Below are 12,638 nucleotides of genomic sequence, written 5' to 3' on the forward strand. Positions count from 1 at the left end.
TAATAATAATAATAATAATATATTTTATTTAAATGGTGCTTTCAGGTCATCTCACAAAAACAAAAATAATACATTTTAAAGAAAAAATAAAAATAAATAAAGAGATTGTTCAAATGCCTGTCTGAACAGTAGAGCGTTCAGCCGGGATTTAAAGACAGACAGCATGTCAGAAAGTCCTTAGAGTGGGAATGTGGATGTTTATTCTAAATAGTGGAATCATGTGCATAAGTTGTACATTTACAGAGTAGAGATGCTTTCTGTCCATAAAGGCTCATTCACAAAGCGGACCTGGCTCGACTGAAGGATGACTGCAGCTGGACTGGTACCACAGGCTCCTTCTTTAAGTTTTGCTCAGAGCTCCAGGATGATCAGTCTGGATTAATCTAAACTGTAGTAAACAATCATCATCATTTCCCAGCAGATCTCTGATCAATTGCTCCATCTGAATCCTTCCATTGGTGATGTTCTCCATCAGAGCCAAAGCGCTCCTCAATTACCCGGCTCACCTTTGCGCAGCTACTTATATATGTGTGATTGTCTACACACCTTGATCACCTTAAAAATAATCAAACCTGAACTGTTTGAAGTTAATCTGCTGATCCAACCCTGTTTTCTTTTTCTAGTGAGAATGAAATGACCCCATGGACGCATTCAGTCCACTTCAAGGACACCTACAAAGAGACCATACCCTGGAAATCACTGTACTACCCCGCCCTGGCAAAAGTTAATCCCCAATTTAAGTAAGATTAGTTTAATTCTTACTGAAGTTCCACTTTCCGACAACCTCAAACTCACCATCTCTTTTCAGAGTACAGATGACCCTGGTTGCCATCCACAAGGACAAGAACCACACAATCTCACTTTCACTTTTCATCATTAAAATAAACTCTACTTATCTGATCATCTGTTCTCCTGGTGGTGTTCTGTATGTGGGTAAAGAAACTAGGACCCATCATGACAAATTGTCCAAAATGTCTTGGTATGCTGAAGCATTCTGAGTTCCTTTCACTGGAACTAAGAGGCTAAGTACAGCTCCTGGAAAAACAACCGTACACCATAATCCTGCTTCCAACAAACTTTACACTTGGCACAATGCTGTCAGACAAGAAACATTCTCCTAGCAACCACCAAACCCAGATTCATCCATCAGATTGCCAGATGGAGAAGCGTGATTTGTCACTCCAGAGAACACGCCTCCACCACTCTAAAGTCCAGTGGCAGCAGCTTTCCATCACTGCATCCAACGCTTTGCATTTCACTTGGTGATGTATGGTTTGGATGCAGATGAAGCTCTCTGTGCACTGCTCCTGAGCTAATCTGAAGGCCAAATGAAGTTTGGAGGTCTGCAGTTGTTGACCTCTTTGCACTATGCTGACCCCGCTCTGTTAGTTTATGTGGCCTACCACTTCATGGCTGAGTTGCTGTTGTTACCAAATTCTTCCGTTTTCTTATAATACAGTTGACTGTGGAATATTTAGGAGCGAGGAAATTTCACGACTGGACTTGTTGCACAGGTGGCATCTGAAATTCACTGAGCACATGAGAGCAACTCATTCTTCACAAATGTTTATAAAAACAGTCTGCCTAGGTGCTTAATTTTATACAGCTGTGGCCATGAAAGTGATTGGAACACCTGATTCTGATAATTTGGATGACATTGAGTCAGTACTGACCAAGTTTGAAACTGCTCGGTGCATTCACGTTTGGTCACCAAAGTCGCCGATAAATCAAAGAAAGTTGCAAGATTTGTTACCAGTTGGTTTTTTGAGAAAAAAAAAAGTTGCTGGAGGGGTCTGAAAAATCAATAAGACAACACTTCAAGCTGATACAATATTCTGTTTCACTTTTCGGTCATTGCTAAGGCAAATGTTGGCGCATGTGTTGTTTCAAGACAGTCTGACTCCGTACCACCACATAAAGTTAGATTCTGTTACCATTTTTTTTAAAAATAAATATAAATATATATCCAATTCCTGATTCAATCGGCAACAATTTTCTGTTACATTTCCTCCATGGTCATCTTTAAATAATTATAAGAAACTCTACAGTTGTGGCTAGCCAGTCCTTGTTTTATTTCTATTGAATATTAGTTTTTCAGTCATTCAGCAAAAGCATCTTCTTGATCCCAGCTAATTTTCTGCTTCAATTCATCTCTACAATACTTGCTTGGGAAGCTCATCTGTCTTATGGGATCTAAGCTCTTGTTTTCTGTGCTCATTTTACTGACCTCAACCTTCCAGTTTGTTCACCCTATTCCACAGTACCAACTGGAGGTCAGTCATTATCAGGATAGTGCGAACTCATTACTCACTGCCAATTACCTGTCCTATATCAAAATTAGCCATTCCAGTCATCAGAAATCATACAGTGAATTTAGCTAAGCAATAGCTACCCTTAACCTAGTCAAGAAAATATGGAGCTAAAACAGTCTCATAATTCACAAATGCACAAGATCCACAAATGCACAGGACGAGATTCACAAATCTGACAGTTTTGATTGTGTCTTTTTTTGTGTTGATACTCTGAATGTTTAAAGAGATGTTTTCATATGCAGTTCCATCTCAACCTTACCCAAACATAAACATTCAGTGAATAAATTGATTTTCAATCAGTTTTGCACTGTGGATCTTGTGCATATGTGAATTATGAGACTGTTTTAGCTCCATAAGAAAATGCTCTGGCTTACTGTTTCAACAAAATGTGGTTGAATATGGTGCATGAAAATCCTTATTAAACTTTACCTCCTTCAGAACAGAGTTTAGGGACAGTAGCAATATGATACAAAGACCTTTGTTAGAAAAAAAAAAGAAAGTTTAGGGAGCAATAAAAAAAACTAACCATATTGAGATAAATGCTTCCATACATATATAAGAACAGAAAAATGCAATAAGCACACACACCAGCACCATTTGTAGAAAAAACAGCGGCCTTGCTAGAAGCTCCATCTCCTTTGGCAGTGTAGGCCACCAGAGTTATAGAGTATGTTGTCTCAGGGAGCAGACCAGATACAAAGGCTTCCTGAACAAAAGAAACAGTGCAATAAAGTGAAGACAAAAGGGCATACAGAAAAAAGCAAATAACAAACAGAGTTCAGCTGCCAATCAAATTCAATTTGATTCAATTTAATTTCAACAAGTGTTGTCTCAAGGTACTTTACACAAAATACAATTTACATAAAAAGCCAGATTCACAGTAAACCACATTCCATGCTGAATCTAGTTACAATACAACTAAATTTAAACTAAATTTAGTTGTCTTTTTTTTTTTTTTGCTACAATTGAGAAAATGCTTTCTAAGGAAACTCAGTTATTTGAATAAGTTGTGGTTAGCCTGAATCAGTCAAACAAGCACAGCGGACTGCATTTTGTAGTGAACTTTGAAGGAATTCCTCACTCACTATGTTGAAAGGACTTTTCCTTTCAGCAACAGCAGAAAGGAAAACTCCCCTTTAACAAGAAGAAACCTCCAGCAAAATCTGGCTCGGTCTGAGTGATCTGTCATCTTCCATAAAATACTTTTTTTTTCACTTAACTTATGATCTGTATTGTAAATTCTACAGCATTGATCACAATTCCTACATTCTTACACAATTTTAGGTAAGAACACAATACCTAAAAGCAGTGAACTTCTAAAATATGTACATTTTGTCCTCAAAAGCAGTACAAGTGTGGTGATCTGCATTTTCTGTGTGTTTCTTTTGAGTTTTTTTCTGTTTTGTTCCCCTGTGAGTCTATGTGCTGTCCTGTCCTGAGTGATCCCAGCTGTGTCTCGTTCCTGTTTTTACCCTCCCTGTGTATTTAGTTCCACCTGTTGTCTGTGTTGCTTGTCGGGTCCTTGTCTAACCACATTTCTGTGTCATGTAAGATGTCGTCGTGTCCGTGAGTCTTAGTCTCCAGTTTCCTTGTGCTGCCACTGTTTGGATTTTGTTAACTGAATTCATCATTAAATCATCTTCTAAATATGTCAACCTGGGCTCATCTAAGTTTTTCCTCACCACCTCACTACCACGTCATGACAGAAAGCATATGTGCTCAACTGCTATAACTGCTTTATTTCAATATTAACTTTTAAAGCGTTGAGATAAGACACAAACATTTATATTCATGAAATCAATTTTATGTTATAGCAAACTAAAATTAATTTGAAAAAAGGCTAAATTACCTGAGCGTTAGGGTTTGAAATGTCACTGACGACAGGCTGGCCATGCGGTTCTCCATTCTTTAACTTGGAACAGACAACATGGTAACCTTGAATCTGCCCATACTGCTTCACTGACAATGGAGCCTTCCAAGTCATCTTGATAGTAGTGGAATTGAGGGTTTCTATCACCACCTTTCTGGGAGGAGGTCCAAGCACTGAAAATGCATCAAAAGAAATTGCTTTAATTCTTTGTAATTCACATCAAATTGAATAATTTGATGTATTATCAACTATTGCCCGGTCATAGTTGATAATGACTGGGCGATGTTGAGAAAAATTGAATAATCTTAGTGTTTAATACAGTTAATCTTATCACATGTGAAAAAGGTAGATTGAGCAGGATTAGCTTGAGTAAGAGGGCTTGGTAACTCTTTATTTGAAGGGGTGTGAATAAGACTGTCATGACACTGTCATAAACATCAATAAGTCTTCATGAATAGTTATGACTGTTGTCATAAAGCGTCATTCGGTAAATCATGACACTTTTAATACAAAGTTGACATTATTCAAAATGTCTTCGTTATGACAACTTGTCATTAACCAAGAATCATATGTCATACATATGTCATAAAAGTAGTCATAATAATTTAATTATTACACTATCAAAAGCTTTAATAAAACAGCAATTAATATTCCCACTACCTCAAATAAACCGAAACAAGTAGGACCAACAATAAAGATTTCATTAAGCTTTATTACACTCTCAAATGATTTAATAACAGAGTCAATAATTTCTTTTACATCACGTAAAGTGTAACAAGTAGCACCAGTTATGAATATATCATTAAGTGTGATTACAGTGTCATTAAGTAAAGTGAAAAAGTAGCAACAGTTATGAATATATCATTAAGTATATGTCATCAAGTAAAGTGAAAAAGTAGCAACAGTTATGAAGATGCCATTAAGTGTTATTAGTGTCATTAACTTTTACCTCAAGTAAAGTGAAACAAGTAGCAATAGTTATGAAGATGTCATTAAATGTTATTACAGTGTCATTAATATTAACTCTTACGTCAAGTAAAGTGAAACTAGTAGCAACAATTATAAAGATGTAATTTCATGTTATTACAATGTCAAATGCTATGCTAACAGAGTCACTGATATTAAGTCTTACCTCAAGTGAAGTGAAACACACTGGACTACTTATAACTACCATCATAGCTGTAGAACAAACCCTTTGTACATCAAACAAGTTATCTTGTTTGAAGAACAAGATAACTTGTTCTTCAAACAAAGGGGTTAACTTCTGGTCAGTATGTTGTTACTCTGAAATACTGATTGAAAAACTAAAGCAGAATTTCTTATCCTTTAACTTAAGAAAATAGGTTTTTTTCAACAGTCCTAACATTTTTTTGCGTTGATTGTGTCAGCCATCTCCTTCGTAATAGTCTTCCTGTAAGGCTCTGAAAACAGGAGATCTTCTTCTTGTCTTCATTTCCTGGAAGCAGCTCTTTGAAGGTGTCCAGAAATGCTCAGAAATTACAGCTGTTCTTGCAATAGTTAATCATGGCGAAAGCCTTTTTATGAATTCAAACTTGGTGAATCTCTTCTGGACATTCTCATAGTGGGTGATGACTCAATTGATTGTGGTCACTTAAAAAAAGAACAAAAACAAAAAGCAATGTCATCATAATTCAGCATTTATTTAAACACCATTCCAAAACTGTCCCTTTCTGCACACTGTGAGAATGGTATATTGGGAGACAAATGTCTAGTTAACATGACTGGTTGTTATAAAGTGCAATACAATTATTTCTTAATTCAAGTAGTATAATCACTAGAGCTGAGCAAAATTATTCTGCTCAAATATTTGTTTGGCAGAAGTTCAGACAGACTGCCACTGTTGTTATTCAGATTGCATAATTTAATGTATAGTTTTAGGCTCATGAGTGTATCTTTTCACTTAATGATAATTCTAAAATATTTCCAACCAGATACTTTGACTTATTGATGTTTGCAAGAAGTTTATTAATAAATAAATAGATTTAACACCAGTTTTTAGTTGTCTAAAATGTAACTTATTAACTCAGCTGGTGAATGTTGATTCCTGCTCCCCCTTCCGCACTTACCTGGCCCGTCCCACCCCACTTCACCTGGAGAAAACGGTAACACAAAAACGACTTACCTAATTTTCTTGGGGAATATTTCATCTGCTTCTTTCTCTTTGGTCAAATAGGAACTTCTTTCTCTGGTGGCTGGTCCTTATTATCATCCTCCACACTCGTAGCATGTCTTCATTAGCCAACTTTGTCCTCCCACCATGTGTCCTTAGGCTAGCCTGGGTCTTCACGTGGCCAAACTTGCCAAAGCAAAGAACACAAGCACTGTGTCACATCAGCCAAGTCGCTAAATAATGCACATAAAGGATAACTTTGACTAACATATTAGCTTTTAATTTGCTACATTAAAATTGGAGGGAAAAAACCTATTTGCCTGTCTTTAAAATATGTTTCATATTAAGGGCTAACCATACAGTAATGGAGTTTAATAACTTTAGCTAACATTAACTTACAGCAAGGCAGGATTGGCTTGAATTGCTCATAACTAAAGAGAACATAGTCAATGTTATTTTCTCAAAGAAAATGTAAAGTTAATAAGACACATACCTCATATGTATTAGGTGACAAACTTCGGCTTCTTTTTAAACAGGACGCCTGGCCGTTATAACTTGAGTTTGGTTGGCCCCACCATAGAATAGACCCTCATGGACCGCTCTCGCCTATTGTACCTTGGAGCGGTACACCACTCCACTCAGCATTATGTGTTTAGCAGCCACAATGACGTATCAGCGCATTTAATCGATCATCACACGCTTTTTTGTTACTGGAAACCATATTCAAACATCTATCAAAGCTACATTTATAAACAATTGTATTTTTTAAGTATGTTTTTAATACATAGTTCAGCATATTTAAATATGCTTAGTGGCTATAACAGTAGAATAGTAAATTAGTAATGGGATATTCTGATATATGTCCACCGTATTTATGCCGGTGGACATAAATACGACCGCTCCAAGATGGCCGCCGTATTTTCTGTGCCGGAGCAGCCAATGCGGGGTCTACTCTTATATTATGTCTATGGGCCCCACAATATGGAAGATTTCTTCTTCACCAATACACTGCATGCCTGGTCGTGCACTGCTGCCTCTCACTGGTGGAGATGGTGTATTGCACTACTTAAAACAGCCTTAAATTATGTTTCAAATGCAAAGTTCATAAGTGCTTAGTAGGGTTTGCCCATTTAGGGCCCACGTAGGCTGTGGCCCTACATGGGCAAACTCATGTGGGGCCACCGTGGAACCTGCGGACAAAACCATATGGGACCCATATGTCTGCCCACCTTTCCCCCATATGGGGCCCACCTAGGCATACTGGTGGGGACATTGTCATAACAAAGACATCTTTGTCTAGGTTAATGACAAGTTGTCATAACAAAGACATTTTTAATAATGTCAACTTTGTATTAAAAGTGTCATGATTTACCGAATGACGCTTTATGACAACGGTCATAAATATTCATGAAGACTTACTGATGTTCATGGCAGGTGTTATGTCGTGTTTATGACAGTGTCACGTCAGCCTTATTCACACCCCTTCAAATAAAGTGTTACCCACTTTTTTTGTATTTATGTATTTTTTTTTTTGTTAGAAACTCTGGAGTACTCACTTTTAACCCAGAAAAGGATTATTTTAGATTATTTTAGTTTATTGGTAATATCAGAAATTGTAGAGTACGCACAATTTAGATCATTATACTTCCTAGATAACTTTTATGCAGAGAGACTCGTACTGCTACAGCCCAGAAAAGGAATTAGAATTAGAATTACAATGAACTTAGAATCCAGAAATACAGGAAAAGTCACTACTTAGTTACTTTCTATACTACTACTTGCTAGAAACTGTGACTACTAATTTTTAACCCAGAAAAGGACGTAAAACAAACTTAGAATTTGGCTGTTCAGCTTTAGATTATTATCAGTTATTTAGAAACTGTGGAGTACTCACTTTTAACCCAGAAAAGGAATTAGATTAGTCACACTTTAGCTCATTTTTTCAGAAACTGTAGAGTACTCACTATTTAGATGCAGAGACCAGAAGCCCAGAGACACTTTTGGATCTAGACTACTTTTTAGGCCCCGTTTACACGACAACGATTTCGGGGGAAAACGGAAGAGTTTTGTTGCGTTTGTAGTGCGCATTTACACGAAACCACCGAATGTTTTCTCTGACAACGGCACAGATTGAAAACGGGTTCCAGAGTGCGATGTTTCTGAAACGTACCGTTTTCCGTTGTCGTGTAAACCGAGAAAACGGATCTTTTCTTCCAGAGAATCCCCAGCTCATGCATAGTATGACGCAAAACATAGCTGCTTCCTACAATCCACAGAAGAAGAAGAAACTACTCACAATACTGGTTTTACTGTTTCCCCATCAGATACGGTTCCCTCAGCGTCTCTTCACCGCTCCACCGCCCAGGTGGCAAAATACACGGCTGTTTGTTCAGCCTCTAGAACTACGGACCAGCCCCGTCTCCAGACGAGTTTAACAGGGGGGGGCATCGACTTATTTTGGGGGGGCAAAATGAGTCTAAGTAGCTGAACATAGACAACAACATCAATAGCATACAGGCTACTTGTTAACAAGCGTAAGGTTCTGTATTGATATTAGCTAGTCATCTTTTAGCTATCATTACCTGCATCCAACAGCTTTACTCAACTCAGTCGGTTAGTTTGGGGAAAAAACTGTGCAAAGTTATTTACGTTTTGCTGGTTTGCTGCCATGATTCTAACACACACCTGTGCAGCAGCAGCAGGTCTACTTTGCTGCCTCACAGGTGTAAACCCAGCGCGCGCGTCTCAGCGTTAATGTTGCGTTTGAAGGCGGCTCGGAAAAACAGGTTACGACTTGTTAGCAACGGATTAAACTGTTTTAACTGCTGGAAAAGGTGACAGAGGACACAGATATGGGAAGGGCGGGAGCTCCTATTTTATCAAATTTATATAGGAATAACAGACTGTTGGCCATTCCAAGGTAAAAACAATAAACAGCTTCCAGTCCGGGGCCCGCTACGGACACCATGAAAGCTCAAACAAGGTGTTGCAGCAAAGTTATCCCACTTTTTCCAACTGCATGCGCCCTAATCAGACGCACACAATGCGTGTTTTCTCCCAATCTATGGGAGAACGGTACCTGATAGGGAAACACGAATCCACATGCCTTCAAGTAGAACTTTTTTTTAAACACATGCCACTCAGTTTTAAAGAACCTAGCACCAACTAGGCACAGCGAGAGCATTACACGTTTTCGATGTGTGCCATTACTGTGTAAACACAGATCGTAATTACAACGATTTCGTGTAAACGATCCAACAAAAACGGAACAAAACATCCGTTTTTGTTGGATCGTTGTCGTGTAAACGCCCCCTTAGACTCCTCTTCTTCCAACCCAGAAATGGAATTAGACCAGAGGATACTTAGCAACCCTGAACAGGAGCACCTAGTTTACATACTTAGATCAACATTAGATTGTTTTTCTCTTCGTTTGCTCTTTCTTTTGGTTTGTTATTTTGTTTATATTTCCTGTAAAGCACTTTGTATTTCCTTGTTGCTGAAAATGTGCTATATAAATAGTACCAAAATAGCATACTTCAAGTATACTGAGGAGTCTAGCTTCAAGTATGCTAAAATTTAACATACTTAGTACATATATTTTTCAGCAGGGTAGAAGTACTTGCAAGTCTAGCATAGACCTCCAGAAGGCTACAGCAGACAGACACCAAATGACCACAAAATAGTTATACACCTGGCACAGATTTAGCTTAGCACTAAAGCAATCAAGCCTTTCTTAAAATGGTCAACCAGGTTATAGCATGTTTCCACTGGTAAATATATTGATGCTTTATCATTAGGCTCGAGGCCTTCGCAGCAACAGCACTTCGAAGGCCTACTGTAATCATACCATTTATTTAAAGTCCCAAGCAGTCAAGCTTTCTACCACATGAATTTGCTTTTTGGAGGCCTAAATATTTGTAACTGAAAACTCACTACTTGGTGGACGCATCAGGCCTGCGTCAAAATTACATATTTTAAGGTTACTGAAAAAAAAAACAGAAATTTTGAGATTTCTCTCAGAAATAATAAAAAAAGTATATTTCCAAGTTTCAAAAGTCAAAAATGCTCAGAAATTTCAGAATATTTGGGCATTTTCTTCATTTCAAAAGTCAACATTTTTAAACTTTTCTAACTCAGGAATGTCTGTGTTTTCTCTATTACATTTCTTAGAGGAATCTCAAGTTTTTTGGCAGAAATATACTTTTTTTCTAAGTGCGGTGGATCTAATACACCGTGGTATGGTAGTTTAAGGCCTAATATGGGCCATTAATTTTACTCTTGTTGCAGTTTGATCCATTCCATGAATTGCTGGCCTGTTCAGGATGTTGTTTTATGTGCAGATTTGCATAACAATGATAAATACATCTCCTTGTGATTATCACATTATGATGATCAAGTAAAGGAAAAAATATATTTGATTTTGTTTTTGGTTGGTATAAATGGATTTGATTTTTATGTTGAAAAAAATCATAAAGGTCAGGTCAGTTTGGTAAACCAGTAGGTGGTTAATATATAAATGGGTCACTTTGGATTGGAAAAATTGGTCCCCGAGGTCAAAAACGTTAAGAACCCCTGGCCTAGTAGACTGGTGCATGAACTGCACGAGAGCGTTGATGACAGTGAGCGGGTGGCATTGCTGTTAGTTTGTACAGAGGCATAAATTATGAGGCCAGCACTGCGCTGCAAGGGCCTCCAACACTGCTTACAATTTGAACTGGTTATGAACTGAAAGGCTTTTGGCTGAAAAGAACTCCATGTCCTTTTTAACAACTTGTTAAAAACTTTTCCCACAGAGCAGCAGTCACAGGCGCAGCAGATAGTGATATTAGAGGACATTTTTAACATTAGTTTAAAAACAAAATCTGTGCAAGTTTTTGCATCACATTTTTGTTGAAGAAAAGTAGGAGAAAATGCAATATTTTGTGACTAAAAACTGGCACATCCAATAACTTTTTTTATATTATTTAGGCACCACTTATAAGCAAATATTTTAATTAGGTTATGATAACTTTAATTCTTATTGACCGAGTAGATATGAAAGTTATATAAACAAAACTTACTGGATTTGGTCGTCCTGGCCTGAATAGGTTGAGTGAAAACTCCCAAGCCTCTTTCAGAGCGTGCTGCTATGGAAAACAAGTACAGCGTATCTGGCTTCAGACCATCAACGGCAAACGAGCCTGCTGCACTGAGAGAGACATGATGCTGTGAAGAGAAGAAATGGAACTAGAATTCACAGACTATTATTTAAATCTCAGGAAAAAGAAGACTGTCAGTTTTGAGACCAAAATAATTTACACCTCTAAAAGATTTAGCTTTTAAAATTATTATGGTGTATGGGCCCCTGCTCTTCATTCTCTATATGTTACGCACATACATTACACATTATCCACCCAACATTGTGACATGTCTCCACCAAATGATTCACCTTAGTCCTTCCTTCCACTAGTAGCAACTGTCTGACTGACATCAAACTCAGTCACACAAACTTTCTAAAGCTCAACAGCAACAAAATAGAACTACTCATCACTGGTCCAAAATGACTGATCCTCTGTCCAGAACATCACCCTCCTTATTGATGGTCATACAGTGACTAGGATGACTGTTTTATATTGTATTTAGTTCAATACCTTAGGATTATCGGTAACACTTTATTTGAAGGGGGTTGAATAAGACTGTCATGACACTGTCATAAACATGACATAACATGTCATGAACATGAATAAGTCTTCATGAATATTTATGACTGTTGTCATAAAGCGTCATTCGGTAAATTATGACACTTTTAATACAAAGTTGACATTATTCAAAATGTCTTTGTTATGACAACTTGACATTAACCAAGAAATCATTACTGTTTAAACTTTAAAAATGAGGTAACTTTATGTTATTAAAGGTAAAGTGCAATCATTAATACTTTTATAACAAATTTATATCACTAAGGAGGCATTGGGCCAGAAGTGAGTAAAATGTACAATATTATTACAACAGAAAGTGAAATAGACAACAACAACAACAATAATAATAATAATAATAATAATAAATAGACAAAAACATAAAATAATTTAGGAGGGAATAAAAAGAGTTATCTAGTTTGTTAAAGTGAGTTTTAGAACTAACTCCATAAAAATAAGGCCAACTTTTTAGCAGTATTCATTTGGCCTTATTTTTATGGAGTTAGTTTTTAAAGCTCACTAAGAACCTCAAACTTATGAGAAAAATAATAGTTATTTATTATTTTATGAATGTATACTACTCAAAAAAATAAAGGGAACATTTCACTTTAATTTTGTGTGTGGCTCCAAATCCAGGCATCCATTTGTTA

At 37.1% G+C, this 12,638-nt stretch overlaps 1 protein-coding gene across 4 annotated transcripts in view; it reads right to left on the reverse strand.

Moving 5' to 3' along the window:
* Positions 1 to 12,638, reverse strand: part of LOC103131243 (receptor-type tyrosine-protein phosphatase F-like) — a 103,796-nt gene that overhangs the window by 60,037 nt on the left and 31,121 nt on the right. For all 4 annotated transcript variants that reach the window (XM_016666509.1, XM_016666510.1, XM_016666508.1 and 1 more), the window contains 3 exons: positions 11,374 to 11,518; positions 4,162 to 4,355; positions 2,901 to 3,018 (listed from right to left, as the gene is read on the reverse strand). In XM_016666509.1, coding sequence (XP_016521995.1) covers positions 2,901 to 3,018; positions 4,162 to 4,355; positions 11,374 to 11,518 — 457 coding nt within the window. The remainder of the gene's footprint in view (positions 1 to 2,900; positions 3,019 to 4,161; positions 4,356 to 11,373; positions 11,519 to 12,638) is intronic.

This window comes from Poecilia formosa, unplaced genomic scaffold, assembly GCF_000485575.1.
Source record: "Poecilia formosa unplaced genomic scaffold, Poecilia_formosa-5.1.2 Scaffold732, whole genome shotgun sequence".
Classification (NCBI taxonomy): Eukaryota; Metazoa; Chordata; class Actinopteri; order Cyprinodontiformes; family Poeciliidae; genus Poecilia; species Poecilia formosa.